At 50.1% G+C, this 14,884-nt stretch overlaps 8 protein-coding genes across 8 annotated transcripts; 4 read left to right on the top strand and 4 right to left on the bottom strand.

The window, feature by feature from the left end:
• Window positions 1-175: 175 nt before the first annotated feature.
• PC9H_004076 (uncharacterized protein) lies at window positions 176-1,348 on the bottom strand (the record flags this gene model as incomplete). Its single annotated transcript, XM_036773665.1, has 3 exons — window positions 176-397; window positions 451-570; window positions 620-1,348. 3 exons carry the CDS (start codon window positions 1,346-1,348, stop codon window positions 176-178), a joined length of 1,071 nt encoding a protein of 356 aa, XP_036635138.1.
• Window positions 1,349-1,646: 298 nt separating this feature from the next.
• On the bottom strand, window positions 1,647-3,936 carry MDV1 (Mitochondrial fission protein; the record flags this gene model as incomplete). The annotated part of the gene is made up of 8 exons (XM_036773664.1): window positions 1,647-1,784; window positions 1,836-1,952; window positions 2,005-2,114; window positions 2,168-2,456; window positions 2,510-2,995; window positions 3,048-3,208; window positions 3,263-3,386; window positions 3,442-3,936. The coding sequence occupies 8 exons, from the start codon at window positions 3,934-3,936 to the stop codon at window positions 1,647-1,649; spliced, it is 1,920 nt and encodes a 639-aa protein (XP_036635137.1).
• A 622-nt stretch (window positions 3,937-4,558) lies between these two features.
• On the top strand, window positions 4,559-5,718 carry UTP5 (Small subunit (SSU) processome component; the record flags this gene model as incomplete). Its single annotated transcript, XM_036773663.1, has 3 exons — window positions 4,559-4,597; window positions 4,648-5,205; window positions 5,254-5,718. 3 exons carry the CDS (start codon window positions 4,559-4,561, stop codon window positions 5,716-5,718), a joined length of 1,062 nt encoding a protein of 353 aa, XP_036635136.1.
• A 153-nt stretch (window positions 5,719-5,871) lies between these two features.
• On the bottom strand, window positions 5,872-7,389 carry PC9H_004073 (uncharacterized protein; the record flags this gene model as incomplete). Its single annotated transcript, XM_036773662.1, has 9 exons — window positions 5,872-5,964; window positions 6,014-6,208; window positions 6,269-6,304; window positions 6,359-6,528; window positions 6,584-6,839; window positions 6,899-7,053; window positions 7,110-7,155; window positions 7,212-7,324; window positions 7,374-7,389. The coding sequence occupies 9 exons, from the start codon at window positions 7,387-7,389 to the stop codon at window positions 5,872-5,874; spliced, it is 1,080 nt and encodes a 359-aa protein (XP_036635135.1).
• Window positions 7,390-9,396: 2,007 nt separating this feature from the next.
• Window positions 9,397-9,819, top strand: PC9H_004072 (uncharacterized protein; the record flags this gene model as incomplete). Its single annotated transcript, XM_036773661.1, has 3 exons — window positions 9,397-9,495; window positions 9,562-9,620; window positions 9,678-9,819. 3 exons carry the CDS (start codon window positions 9,397-9,399, stop codon window positions 9,817-9,819), a joined length of 300 nt encoding a protein of 99 aa, XP_036635134.1.
• Window positions 9,820-10,399: 580 nt separating this feature from the next.
• Window positions 10,400-11,058, top strand: PC9H_004071 (uncharacterized protein; the record flags this gene model as incomplete). Its single annotated transcript, XM_036773660.1, has 2 exons — window positions 10,400-10,782; window positions 10,863-11,058. 2 exons carry the CDS (start codon window positions 10,400-10,402, stop codon window positions 11,056-11,058), a joined length of 579 nt encoding a protein of 192 aa, XP_036635133.1.
• Window positions 11,059-11,127: 69 nt separating this feature from the next.
• PC9H_004070 (uncharacterized protein) lies at window positions 11,128-11,697 on the bottom strand (the record flags this gene model as incomplete). Its single annotated transcript, XM_036773659.1, has 1 exon — window positions 11,128-11,697. One exon carries the CDS (start codon window positions 11,695-11,697, stop codon window positions 11,128-11,130), a length of 570 nt encoding a protein of 189 aa, XP_036635132.1.
• A 1,176-nt stretch (window positions 11,698-12,873) lies between these two features.
• On the top strand, window positions 12,874-14,457 carry PHO85 (negative regulator of the PHO system; the record flags this gene model as incomplete). The annotated part of the gene is made up of 7 exons (XM_036773658.1): window positions 12,874-12,909; window positions 12,965-12,977; window positions 13,036-13,064; window positions 13,119-13,544; window positions 13,611-13,826; window positions 13,878-13,956; window positions 14,006-14,457. 7 exons carry the CDS (start codon window positions 12,874-12,876, stop codon window positions 14,455-14,457), a joined length of 1,251 nt encoding a protein of 416 aa, XP_036635131.1.
• Between the last annotated feature and the right edge of the window lie 427 nt (window positions 14,458-14,884).

The raw sequence follows: 14,884 nt of genomic DNA, 5'->3' as shown, positions 1-14,884 counted from the left end.
CTTGCATACCCATATCACGATACCTATCTAATGACTTACTCATGATATGTTACGGTTTACGGTTTAACGATACATACGAAACGGATAATGCACCCACCGCTTTGCTGTCCGAAATTTACCCGCGATGGTGTGAGCGTGCTTATATCTACGACCTAAAGATACACAAAATGTTGCTTTATGCTTGAGATACAGAGCTACCTCCAACCACCTCTAGTAGCTTCCATTCGATCTCGACCGATTTCTCCTTGAAAATAGCACGAGCATCCTCGGCAATGGATTCAAAGCCACTGGTAGCCAAGGCCAATATCGTTGGTCCTGCACCAGACAAGCATATTCCCAATAGACCTGGATGGGTAGACGGAGTGATGGATGATGTGACCTCTGGTAAACCAGGTATCTAATACGCCGTTAACGCATCAATGACATGAAGCCAGCGACTTGGGAACATACTAATGCTTTGCGATATGGTTGGTGGACGCGATCCTTCATAGCTTCGTATATCAATCCCGGGTCAGGAGGTGATTGCCCCAAAGCCGTCGTCAACACCGCCAGACGTTGTAGATTAAAAACCTAAGACGGTATTAGCTGGTTTGGCCTTAGGGCGGACTTGAGGTCATACCAAGTCTTTGCGGGAGTACTGCTCAGGCAAAACTTGTCTAGCCTTTGCAGTGCTCAACTCAAATTGGGGGATAATCGCGACAGCTTTAATCTCCTCTGCCCAGCCAAACCGGATATAATGACCGATCCCAAGCGGCGGTTGAGGAGGGTGCAAACCCCACTCTTCGCCAGCGTCTGGTGGATATTCAGGGAGAACTTCACTCAGGGGCACACTCGCCGCCTCTGTTGCTTCCCTGTCGAGTTCCTTTAGGTAGGAGCCGACAAATCCGCCAACTAGTGCGGCGGTAACATTGTCCGGATGTCGTTCGACCATCAATGCGAAATCGAGCAGGCGTTCGGTGCTGAGGCTTAACTGCCCCAGCTCGCTTCCAAGAAGGACCCCAGCTATAACAGCAGCACCAGATGACCCAAGACCCCGTCCAAATGGAATTTCGTTATTGCAGTGTATTTTCAGGCCAGATGGGAATGATCGGATATTATGGCACCGTAGCACATAGAGGGCCACGCGGGTGGTGAGGTTCTTGTAAGCGTCCAAGGGTACTTCGTCAGCACCTTCTCCAGAATGAGTTATCGTTGGGAGTGTGTACGGTTGTTCGTCAGGGGGTGCGACGGTTACAGAAAGCGTCAGGTAAAGTGATAGCGAGAGGCCGACAACGTCAAACCCAGGTCCAATGTTTGCAGAAGTAGCAGGCACGCGAATAGTAAATTGACGTGAGCTACCTGGAGGCATCTGCTTGTCATCTATACAATTCTTGCGGCCAGGTAATTTGCGACACTCACATTTATGAAGGTGATCGAACACAAGCTGCTAGACTCCGATCTGCCAGCACATGGCGTTGTTTGGATCCAAAGATGTCAACTCTAGAAGATAAATATATTGTTCTATCGCTACGTATATGATGTCGAAAACCATAAATGTAAGTGAATAAGTGAATAATATGGTACATCTGGGATTGTGTTTATGGATAGCTGTGCTAGGTATTCTTTATAGCAAATCGAAAGCTCTTAATTAAAGAGAGGGGCAATCGTTACAGCGACCAGACCTTTACGGTAGAGTCTTTGCCCCCAGATACAAGGTACCGGTCCATGTATCGAAGGCGCTCGACAGGCCTGGTGTGTCCATTAGTGGACAGCATCGAGTGCTGCATGCTAGTCCGATTGTAAATCTACAGGTTCTGGCTCAGTCTTAGGTTCAGCGAAAGCAGCGCGTAACTCACCTTCACGCCATTTTCCCCAGTGGCCGCAACGACCTTCCTACTGTCGAACTGAAGGGCCGTGACAGCGTGATCGTATTTAAGCGTCTCGAATATGCCTCCCGTTCGCAAGTCCCAGATCTATTTAGACAGGATCAGAGTGTGAGTGACGTACAAAGGTTGATGAACGGACCTTGAGAGTCTTATCAAGACTACCGCTAGCAATGTGTAACTCGTCGAACTGCAAGCAAGTTACAGGCCCAGTATGTCCGACCAGCGTGCGATGTGACTGTCCGGTTCGCACTAAATGATCGGTTAGAAATAAGGACAGAGATTATGATAGTCCATAAACTTACTATCCCACATCCTGACAGCACCATCTCCACTTCCGCTCACTAAACCGTAGCCCCAGAACTGAACTCCTCCAACGAAGTCCTGGTACATATCCCAACTTCCGTCGGCGTAGGGAGGAGTGGGGACCGCGAATGTTCCGGCTGCTGCTGCTGCGCCAGAAAAGAGGGGATTGGAGCTGCCCGGGAATGTTGGCGGTGGATGTGAGATAGCCCAAAGGATGTCCATTGTCATCACACACTGTCCGGTTTGAAGATCCCATTGACGAAGTGTCTTGTCCGACGCACCGGTCACCTAGAAGCGCAACGGCTCAGCTACATAGCAAAACGAAAGCAACAAAGAATTACCAGGCAGTTGTCTTCAAAATACAACGAAGTGACGGCCTTGCTGTGACCTTCTAGGACTCGGACACAAGGGTCGTTGTCCTTCGGAGTAGCACCCACTTTTCCGTTTCTGATGCCACTTGACCTACTCTCGCCCTCGCTGGAGTTTTCGATGACCCCAAACTCGTTGATATCGCCTTCCTCCTCCTCTTCCGCCACGTCGCTCAGACTAACCATCTCCCCTTCACCACCCCAACCTTCTTCATCCTCATCAACCCTCCGCAGATCCCACAATCGTACGCAGCCGTCTTCTCCTCCAGTTAGGCACACATGATCTTCCACTTGAACGCACTTCACCGTCCCAACGTGACCCCGCAGCCGCCCTATCTCAGTACCGGAGAAGAGGTCCCAAACGCGTGGTTGCGGGTCATCTTGCGAGGCGCTCACTAGTGTACCATAGGGTTCCGAGAAGTCAAGGGATGTGATGGGAGTGGTGTGGCTTTCCAGAGTCTTTATAGGACAGTTGGATTTTTGAATAGCAGAGATAGTAGACGAGACGTACCATGAAAGCTACGCCTGGGGGTAGTTCATCGTGTTCAGAGGGGAGGAATGCAGGTCCTTTGCGACGCCGCGAACTCTGTGGGAGCTGCAGCGGCTGAGCAGACGCTTTCTGGGGTTTATGTGATGACTCTTCGAACTCGAGTCTCTCCCCAACTCCTTCTACTATGGCAAACGCTTAGAGACGCGTGTCCTAATTCTAGACATCCAAAGACTTACATTCATCATCAAGCTCCAAGTCTTCTTCCTGCAGCTTAAGCAGGTCTTGCTCGAGTTTGACTCGTATTGAATCCAAAGCTTGGATTTTGCGAGTGATTTCATCAATTTCGTTGTTGATCAAGCTCTTCATAACATAACTGGCATTAGCACCACCTGAACCAACAGTAGAGGCTACGCACCCTTTTGACATGTATGTTTTCTTTGTCTTTCATGATCTCTTTCTTCTGCCTGCTGAGTTCATCCCTCCCAAGCGTCTTAGCCGTACTCAAGCTTTCCCTCCCCCTCTTGCGCCTCTTCCCTTTGCCAGCCTTCCCAATGACGACAATATCCTCCTCGCTAGCAACACTCTGGCCCTCGTGATCAGCATGGTCCCCATCATCTTCATCCCCCTCTCTCAAGAGGCCTCTGGCACTCATGCCCATCTTGCGTAATCCAAGCTTCGGTGTGTCCACGTTCCGCATTTGCCGTCGCCGCGAACGTCCTTGCTCCGCACTGGGTATCGTCGCCTTGAAACCACGCAATAAACTAACACTAGTTGCCAGACCGTCAGGCTCAGGAATTTCGGTTTCCAAAAGCTCATCCGTTGCTTCAACAATTTGAAGGTCACGCGAAGTTATGCGCCGCGTCCCAATTCCAAGTCGAAGTGGAGCACGGCCCAGTGTCGCGAAATCCATACGTGAAGTCGAGGATCCCACCGAAGCACGCGGTCGATTAGAAGACGATACCGTACTCATCATACGCGGTGTCATGATTATAGGTGCTACTGCAAGTACGACATTCCACAGAGAGAATATGACGATGTCAAGTGGGGTTTCTAGGTAATAACAAATAGAATCACGCACGGTCTGATAATATTCGCGTGGAATCGTGCTTCCTATGACTGAAAGGAGCCATAAAGACCTTTTGTACAAGGCTCAACTTGCTTGTACTTGACTCCGAATTGTTCGAGGTTTCCAATGGAAGACGTTCGGGTCGTGGTTTAGCATCTTCGGACGATGGACGACTACGCGAGTCGGATGCCATGCGGCGATTCCAACGTCGTGGTGGTGAAGAAGAAAACCGAGACGAGAACGCTTTGACACAGACGGGTAGGCAACAGCGACCACCGGCGTTCAACTAAACTCGGACATGGCAGGGAACTTGACCGGCCAAACACAGCAATATCCTCCCACGAACATTGTCACCTTGATCACATGACTTCAATCCTATATGGGTCATAACCAAAAAGGAAAAAGACCATCAAGAGCCTTGAAGGTAATTCTAATTTCTGGCGACTTCGCCCAAGAGCAGACACTGATGGAGATCACAGCCAATGGTGTGACTAAAAACTCCCCGGTAAGCCAATTACATTCTAGTCACTTTGCACAACTATAAAGCCTATTTAGGCCACTAAAATCAGGAGATATGCAGAAGGCACGGCTTCTGTTGGGTTCGGTGCAGAAGTCGGTCACGACGAACAAGCCGACAACGATCTGTCGCAAACTGTCGAAGGGGATCTAGATGTTGACGTTGCCGAGCTAAGCCTTGGTCAGCGACTGACAGCACTCTCAGGTGGAAAGCCAACCACTTCATCTGAAGACGAGGACAGCGATGGCGGCCAAAAAGCCCCCAAGTCGGGTCGCGATGCGAAAGCAAAGGCGGAACCGCTAGTGCCCGCGAATTCGCTGACACGCACACTCATTCAAGCACTGCACTCCTCAGACGCTAAACTAACCGAGACCTGTCTATCTCACTCCGATCCAATTCTCATCAACAATACCGTTCGACGATTGCCCCCTCAATTAGCTGTGTCACTTATCGACGCGTGTGTCGAACGGCTGGGCAGAGGAGCTAGAGGGGCAAATGTGAAAGGACGTGGGGGTGGTGCAAGCTCTCAACGTGGCGCGGCACTCATAACTTGGATAAGAACGGTTTTGATCATCCACAGTGGCCATCTCATGACTGTTGGTCCTTTCCTTTCCTCGAAAAGATAGATGATCCAATTTTTGTAGATGCCAAACTTGATTGCTCGACTCTCTGGCCTCCACGCGACCTTGACACGGCGGCTTGCACTACAAGAAAGCCTTCTATCATTAAACGGGCGACTGGACATGGTGTTGACACAAATCGAAATGCGTTCATCAGTTGCTCCTACACCTCTTAGCATCCCACGAGAGAAAAAGGCCACGAAACAGAGGGCGAGGAAGGCGAGACAATACGTGGAGGGCGAGAGTGAGGAGGAAGGTGTACAAATGGATGTTGAGGTGGATGCCGACAGCGGCGACGAAGGTGGAAGTATAGAAGATGTGGAGTTGGGTGGTGGCAGCGACGAGGAAGATGAGGAAACGTCAGAAGAGGAAGAGGACGAGGACGATGGAAGTGAAGAAGACGACGATGAGGATGAGGAGGGACCGACATTAAATGGTTTCATTGATGACGAGGCTGAAGAGGACGACGAGGACGACGAGAGCGACTAAACGTCGTCACAAAAATGAGGAAGATGCTTTATCTTGCTTTGTTCATCTGGCATCATATTCCCTCCACTTGCGTTGATCTACATAAATTATAAACGTGCATATCGGTACTTAGATATTGTGATTTGCATAAACTGTATATTCAGTAATGAAATATTACGACTGTCTAGCACGCTTCTTTGACCCAGGATTTGGCTTGGAGGTCTCCTGGTTCTTGAAATGCCGAGACGTACGACGAGGTGGCTGTCGCTATCCTTCCTAGTGAGGGTGAACGATCTAGAGGGAATATATAATTTACCTTGCGCTTTGCCTGTTGTACAGATTGAGGGTCTTCCATGTCCGAATCGGTTAAGTCTGGTAAATCACTCTCACTACCCTCTTCAGCATCCTTTACACTTATACCTGGTTTTCTGAGCGGCTGAAGCTCCTCAACAAATGCTGAAGTCCTCCCTCCAACTGTCACCCATTTGATGGTAGCCAGACCTCCTGAAGGCTAAATAGCCGCGAAGGAATAAATTGATAACTCTATAAACCAGATCGATGCTGGGCGTACCAAGTTGAGAGTGTGAGCTTTCTTTTTGCCTTTGCCCTAATGGATGCAAGAGGGTGAACGCCAATAATACTGAAATATATTCAAACGTACCCATCTATGTTTCATAAGCCAATCCTCGGGAAACTTGGTGTCGTCTGCATTGACCGCGACGGCTAGTTTGCAGACTTCAGCGGTGTGGTGATGAATGGCAGCTATATGTTCTTCGAGTAACGTGTTACACCTTTGCTCGGGGTGTACGCGAGCGTGATAAAGAATTTCATCTGTAGGTCCGTCATGAATTTTCGCCAACTATGAAATACACAGCAATCCACCGACCAGCAACCCAATTCCCAACACCAGCGGTGAACGATTGGTCAAGCAACAACGCCTTTATCGGACACGTGCGCTTCAACAATTTGGCTTGAAACTCGGCGAGAGGAGGCATCGATATTATGGGATCGTATCCAAGGTCACATATTGGAGGTTCCTCCAGAGGCGAAGCACAGAGACGGATGCGACCAAGTCGGCGAGCATCTAAGAACGCCAGATGGGTTGTCTCTCCAGAGACGGGGTCGTGTAGATGTAAGATGAACTACGCAAAAGGATTCCCATTTAAGTGGATTCGTGAAAGTAGTAGGACTGCCATCTCACTTTCATGAATCGTGGCGGCCATTGTGTTGAAGCTGAACGTGGTGTTTCCTTATAATATGTCGCTAATTGACCTTTGACTTGAAGCATTCCCGTCATTCCAAAGTGGAGAACAGGTAGTCTGCCCTCGCCATCGAGTTGAACGTAGAACACTTTCCCTATAGGAGTACAGTCCGAAGTTAGAACCTGATAGTTAATTCAGGGGTAGCTTTACCGTAGCGCCTTGCATCTTGAATGGTTCGGCCAGTGATTTCATGAGCCTAAGATCTTTCCATTAAAGATTTTGCGTATATAGAGGAAGCTTCATGTTCCTTACAAATTCGTTGTGGCTTATACCGGAGAAGACGATGTCGTCCTGAACGGTCTCAACGCGGTCTATGCGCTTTCCTGTGCCAATTTCGCGTATGAGAGCAGCAGCCCGTTCAACTTCTACTAATGGTCAGTAAGCCCTGAGAAACGCCGCTCATTGTTGTCTTACCTGGGAGTTCTGGCATTAAACAAGTATCCAAGTATCCAAGAAAGTTGAGCAATGGTCAGAACTTGGCGACGGCAGATCACGTGATACGTGGTTAACTCAGACTACTCGGACACAGAACCGTAAGTAAATTCTTCTCAAGAGATAATTGCAATTGTCTTATCGCCCAGTAATTTCATCATTTCTTACGAGGACATGGAGGACAGGAAGATATTTGACGTTATACATGGCATTATACATGGCGGGTAGCAACATTGGAAGAAAGTCGCTAACTTCTTAAAAGTTGCGATGTTATTCCCGAGCCTGATGTCACGCGGAGGTCAACGCGAACGGCATGAACTTCTGCTCGTTGTCAGCATTTCGCAGCCCATAGGCCGTACAGATAATCATGACGACTCGGGTACTCACCGGTCACCCTTCGCCTACGCAGACTCACATTGTCTGCTACAGGAACGTCGATTGAAACTCTCCTCGTGGAGAGGAAGGGCCAAACAGCCGTGTAGTTAGCATACGGTCTGGATTATCACGAATGAGCGACGTACCGGGGACAACGGTCCCCCGAGCATTCTCCCCAACTTCTCCCCCCGCCGCGGTCGCGCTTAGTCTTGACGTCTTGGAATCGAGGCTCGAGGCCCTGTGGAGGTCGACACGAAGAGCACATCCCTGCTCGTCGTCAGCATCCCGCAGCATCCAGGAACAATCACGACTCACCCGTCCTCCCGACATATCCTACAAACGCTACCCCCGCGCAAACTCACACTGACTGCTACTGACACGCCGAATGAACCTCCCCAACGCAAGGCAAGGCCAAACAGTGATGCACGGTAGGCCAAAATGTACCCGAAGGCCACGCCCGCTGCTGGTACGTGCCGGTACATGGGAGCCACCTCGCATCCTCAGGATACGATCAGCGAAGCGCGAAGGCGGTGACAACGTCGCCCTCCTGAAGGCGGAACACTAGTCAGCATGGAATCTGGATAACAGCGGTTGGACGACTTACTGCGTACGAAGCCACCCGAGCTACGACCACCCGCGCACCCTCCGAAACCGTTGACAATCCACGCCGGGGAACGCACCACATAGTGGACGAACCGAAGCGCAGACGACAAAGGCGGGAGGTGGTTGCTTGGCCCCATCCCCAGGCAGTACCCAAAGGCGGGGTGGTGGAATAGAACCGCAACCCTCTCCACACGACGTGCTCAATTCGCGGCCGCCTCCACCCTAGAGAAATTTCAGTTGTCTTCTCATCCTCCCGCCGAGCTATGGACAAGACGTAAGCTATGGCGAGGACGATGAGACAGGCGTGTACTCACCGATGAGCGAGAGTGGGCGAGCTAGAGGGAAGGGGAAAGGCGTCAGTGCTTGGGTGGAAAGGAATGGATGGTGGGGGTTACCTGCAAAGACCTGCTGAGGAAGGATGGTGAAGCAGCGAGGTATTTATATGTTGTCGCTGGCGGGAATCAAAACAGACCATCACAATGGCTCGCCATGCCAGCCTCCCCATGGTTGGACGGAAGGAAATCATTCGACGTCATTAAGTCGTCCCCGAGTAGCCATCGGTAATCCGAGGCTGACCAACTCCCAAGGTCTCCTCGTCTATGGCATCTAGCTACTCAGGCGGGCTGTATAAGTGTGAAATGCTTGTCCCGCCTTGCAGAAGACTTGCTGCATGTATCAACTACAACGTCAAATGATTCCGCCTTTTGTACGCTGTTCTCGATTTTCCTGACGAACGCAATGTTTACTTCCCGGAATTCCTTTATTGACAGGAGTTCTGTTAGGAGGACAGGGGGTGAATAATTGAATGCTCAAACCCTCACAATTCATCAGTGCCTCAATTAGATCCGGTTTCTCAGACATATTGATACGGTACTGGTGCTCCTCCCCTTTGTCGCACTCTACAATTTTGCCTCTCCCACCAAGTACCAGTAGCTCCCTTAAGGGGCTCGAATGACTGATGGATCGGATCGGAGTTTCAATCATCACTACATAATGAACTCGCAAGACACGCTCAATCATTACAACCATGTTCAACGAGTACCAGCACCAAGATTTCGACGTCGTGAGCACGGTCGATAAATTCGGCGGCGTCGAGGAGCTCGCTCCCAAAGATAACAACTTGACCGTGAGCTTATCCCCTTCAATCCCTATATTGTTTCACCATTATTCGAGGATCTAACGGTCGACCCAGCAGACTCGTTTCTTCAGAAAGTCTTTGAGCCCCGGAGATGAGGAAGAGTTCTCCAAACTGTAAGGCATTATGTGTCCTCTCCTTGCTCTGCGTATTTTCTAACTACCGGATAAAAGGATGGAGTTTCAGGAATTCATTATGAAGGACGGGTGCCACGGCACTATTCACCCCATGTATGAGCACGACGGCCTCAAGTGGGTACTGATGTCTGTACCCTCAGAGAACTTTGAAGCTAGCGGCCTATCTGGACTCTTCTGATCGGCTGTTACACATGTCTGTCGATGCGATTACAAGGTCATTATGTGGTGTATGTTGCATAAACGTCAAACGTGCGAACATTTATCCTGCCAGACGGCGAAGCTGGAGCGTATCAGCCAAAGGAAGTGGCTAACCTACGCATCGAGGATCATACGCACGGAGGAGTGTGTGTCCGTGCGTCACCCTGACCCGAAGAACGTCAATACGCAGCGAAGTTGTTTCTATGTATGTGCCCAAAGCGTCGAGAATTATTAGTAACTACAGTGCCCATGTGGGTATCTGACGAGACATCTAGACTGGGGACTTGACTTGATACTGGAGGTGTGCTTCTGGATGGGAATACAGCATTCCGTTACCCCTTTGTCCAAGTTCCGCCGCGGTGGAATCAACTTCTGGTAAATTCTACCTTCCATCAATTTCTATCTTCCATTCTCCAACCCTTATATAACTCCAAGGAAGAGAAGACAACGTCACGAAACTGCCGGTACTCCTTTGCACCTCAAGGCATCATCGGTGAGAGCACCTCGCAACTCACCTCGCTTTGACTGGCAGTAACGCGTTCTCTCTCATGCATCTAGTTATGTCGGATGTCACCTTCAGATACAATTCGGGTGGCCCAAAGACTCAGATACTGCTCGCGAAGGACAGGATCAAGAGCAACGAGGGCCTGGGAATCTGGCATGTTGGGATTTATGCGTGGAAGGTCTACTCCACCACCAGCCAGCTCCAGAAGTTGAAGGATGACTATCAGAGGGCGGACGTGAAGGGCTTGCCCATGGGCAAGCCGCGTTTCACTCAAGGGACTGTCCAGCAGGGCACCGGGAGGGCCACTGAGGGCTTTGCACTCATCGTCGATTGGGTGGATGGCTCTCCGTTCGATTTCCATCAACCACCAAGACCCTTCAGGAAGGCACTTGAGACACAAAATATCCCCCATAGCAAATCCGACAGGGATTATACCAGGTGCGTAACTTATCTTTCTTCTTTCTCTGTTGCTGATGAATATTGGCGTGGCGCGCTGATGTGTATATGTCTATGCACAGAGTAAAGGGTGGATGCCAGAGTGCAGAGAATATCGGCTTGCAGGACTGTCAGGGGTTCGTGAAGCAGGGAGCAGGGGAACCCCTCATATTCATTGATGTCCATACATCGTGGAATCCCCAAACCCAGAAATACGGCTCCAGCCGGCAGGCGGCCGATATGGTCAGTGACATTACAAACTGGGGTACTAGTCCTTGACATTCGCCCGAACATGTAATGATATGAGATCGTCTACTTAATTACAACAACAACCGAACTTGCGATGCATTACTTTGCTAAGGAGATATCGACGTCCGCGAATAATGCTATCCGATCCTTCTTCTGCTTTGGTAGCTCCTCAACCCCCAACGATGCTGTATTGAACAGCTCCACCTCCATCTCTTTCAGCTGCCTGAGAAACCCAGCATTAGGCGAAATCTGCGGTCGAACGCGAACAATGCGCCCGAGTGCCTCCTTCAAAGACATGCCTTGTCTCTTCATCAAGTACGCAGCAACTACGGTGGGGGAGCGTGAGATGCCCGCTGAACAATGTACAAGGATCTTTCCCGGGCCCCCATTCGGATTCTTGGAGGCCAATGCAGAGTCAATGATGTCGCAGGCAGAGTCGACTATCTTCTCTATTGAAGACGTCGCCGAGTCGGTTAAGGAGAGGCGATGGTATGCGACAGATTCGACTGTGGCTGCGGGGGTGGTACCGATGCTCAGGACGTGTGTGATGGCGTTGGATGTGAGGAAGGGCTTTGACGAAGCTGCTGAACACGGGCCGAGATAGAGAGATGGGGATAGGACAAGGGAAACAGCATCTGAAGAGGCTGTGGAAGTTTGCCGTTTGCCCATTGCAATCAGTATACAGTGAATACCAGCGGCGCAGGGTGTTGATTCATTCGGAATTCCCAGTTTCAAGTCACAAAGTCAGTTTCAGCTCCAGTCACAGAGGGGATGCGAGAAGTCAAGGTCGGGTCAGCGTTGACGTTGCGGCCGTAAGAAAGCGACTCAACGATCTCGTCGTTGTGTACCGAACGATCTTTAGCTTGACTTGTGAACAAGTACGGAGTTCATTCTCCGCGCTAGTTGGCTCTGGACAAACAGGGGCAAACAATACCGCTGAAGCGCCTCAAACAATATTTCGTCAGACTTTCTACTTTCTTTAAGGTTCAACAATACGGACTTCAGTTAGGTTTTGGTGCGTGTCACGTCCTCGGCACGCTACTCAAATGTTATGCAGCTCGTGTACCCTACCCTTCTATCTCTCCAGCATACACCCTCAATAGCAATACAGCATTAGACCTCTGCCTTGCCAGGAAATTGGCATGTAAATGACTGATTCTGCAAGGGCCTCCTTTGTTTGTTGGCTACGGTGTGGCAAAGTGAGGCGTTCGACGGTTCGACCAGCACAACACTTGTCTCCGTTTGGTAACAACCGTAGTATGCAGTGTGGATCACAGTTGCTAGCATAATTCGACTCCGTGAGGCGCGACCTTTTTGTTTTATTTGGCGCTACGATATATCTTTTCTTGGGGCGTTCGTGCGTGCCATATGAACCTGCGTACCTAAAGTATGCTTAGTGACAGATTGCTTGATCCTTTTGTCATGGACATCTCACGCCAAAGTTTTCTGTTTCGGTGGTTTAGACATCGATATTAACCCACAGATTCCAAGATCGCCGCCTCTGTAGTTGGAATCCGATGTGCCCGCCGTTGGCTATGACTCTCGTTGACTTGCCTGCATACTCGACTGCGGTTCCGCTTGAGACATCGGTGCATCAAAACGTCAATAATCACTTAGTTTTACATGGAGCTCCACGATTGAGACTGGCGGAATGGTGAATTTTCGACAAATCAGAATTCTTGAGTATATTGCCTAATACGGAAGTTTATATATAATTGTGTCGTTCAGTTAGTGGGCGTAGTCGCCTTCCGTTATTCTTCTCCAGCAAGACAATCGCAACGCAGAGGTATATAACAGCGTTGCTTCAACCCGCCTTCCAAACTCTTTATCTTACCCCTTCTTATCATGGCCCAGCGTGAAGAAAGAATGAATTATATACAAGTGCGTCTCTTCACAATCTCCGTGCTCCGTGCGGGGCGCTGATATTGTTCCACAGCTAGAGAAACTCGGTACGTGCTTGCACATCGTAGGGCGCCGTCTCGGAGGACTGACTTCTCGTTGCTTTAGGCGAGGGCACCTATGCAACCGTCTACAAGGTGCGTATCTGCTATGCCGAGATCGCCCAAGTCGCATCGCTGACCCTGGCGTAGGGGAGGTCGCGGACGACGAACGAGATCGTCGCCCTCAAGGAGATTCACCTCGATGCAGAAGAGGGCACACCATCCACCGCCATCCGCGAAATCTCGCTGATGAAGGAACTCAAGCACGTCAACATCGTCCGCCTATACGACGTCATACACACAGAAACCAAACTCACTCTCATCTTCGAATACGCCGACCAGGACTTGAAGAAATACATGGACCAGCACGGCGACCGCGGCGCGCTCGACCCGAACACTGTTCGCAGCTTTATGTTTCAATTACTCAAAGGAACAGCATTCTGTCACGAAAACCAAGTTCTGCATCGAGATCTGAAGCCGCAGAATCTGCTCATCAACCGAAAAGGAGAGCTGAAGTTGGGCGATTTCGGTTTGGCGAGGGCTTTCGGTGTACCTGTCAATACTTTCTCCAACGAAGTGAGTAAACCGATGCTGTTCATCTACCGCGGTTCGCCGCTGTTTTATTCACCGCTCATGCACTAGGTCGTCACCCTTTGGTACCGTGCTCCAGACGTACTGCTTGGTTCCCGTACCTATAGCACTTCGATCGATGTATGGTCCTGTGGTTGCATTTTCGCCGAGATGATCTCTGGGACGCCTCTCTTCCGAGGCAGAGACAACCAAGACCAGCTTCTCCATATCATGAGGGTCATTGGCACCCCAAGCGAAGCAACCCTACGCAAGATCGCGCAGGACTCAGTAAGCCTACATCGTTCGCCTCGTTCTGACAGTAGTTAATCATGCCCAAAGCCTGAGGTTACGTTGAAGCAATTCCCTCGATACCCTAAGATGCCTTTCCAACAAATCCTTCCCAAGGCGTCACCACAAGGTACTTTGAATCACCTCATACTTTGAATAGGTCTGATAGGTAATGCTAGCTATCGATCTCCTGGAGCGTCTGCTCAAATTCGACCCTGCTGAGCGTATTAGCGCTTCGGAGGCCCTTTCTCATCCCTACTTCACCTCTACTACCAGTCAAATACCTTACAGCCTTAACACCGCCCCAGGAGCCATGGCGCCTCCCAGCTTCAACTACGTCCATCCCCATCCACAGCAGCAGCAACAGCAACAGCAGCAGCAGCACATACACCAGCAACCACAACAAATCCCCCAGCAGATTCCTCAGCACCAACAACAACGAGCAGCGGCAATCCCAGTGGCTACGATATACCCCCAACAGGCCCAGATGCAGGCCCAGATGCAAAATGCGCAAGCAACTCAGCAGCAAGCCGCGCTAGCCCATGCGCAACAGATGCAGGCTCAGGCTCAGGCGCAGCAACAACAAGCCTACCAAGCCTACCCACCACAATATGCTCACCCCGGTCGGTAGTGTGCTGTCATGCATGGAGATTGTCGGATAAAGGACTCTTTTGTTCAGGGAATAGTACATATTATTTGCCAGTTTTATAGTGTATTTTCTTCCAGAGAACGAAGCCAGCAGCACTCTCTTTTGTGAATGTACTTCGTGTAATCTTACTACAGGCTACGGTCCACTACTGCATTCGGTACCAAATTTGTTGTGGTTAGCAGTCGTGCGAGGGTGAACTTCGGCGTTTCAAACGATCAAGAGTGGACATTCAGAAGGCTATAACTATATGTAAAAGCTAAAACTATTAGATCTGACATCGCTAAGTGCGCAGACGAAAAACAAGAAACACAACAAGACCAAAGACCAGCCACCTCCGATATACAGCAGTTGCAGCTCCAGTTCTTCGAAGTATCGAAGCAAGAAAAGATAGATAGTCAAGATAGTGAAT

Source organism: Pleurotus ostreatus (assembly GCF_014466165.1).
Source record: "Pleurotus ostreatus strain PC9 chromosome Unknown scaffold_2, whole genome shotgun sequence".
In the NCBI taxonomy this organism is placed as follows: Eukaryota; Fungi; Basidiomycota; class Agaricomycetes; order Agaricales; family Pleurotaceae; genus Pleurotus; species Pleurotus ostreatus.
This window is presented reverse-complemented; position numbering and strand designations above follow the sequence as displayed.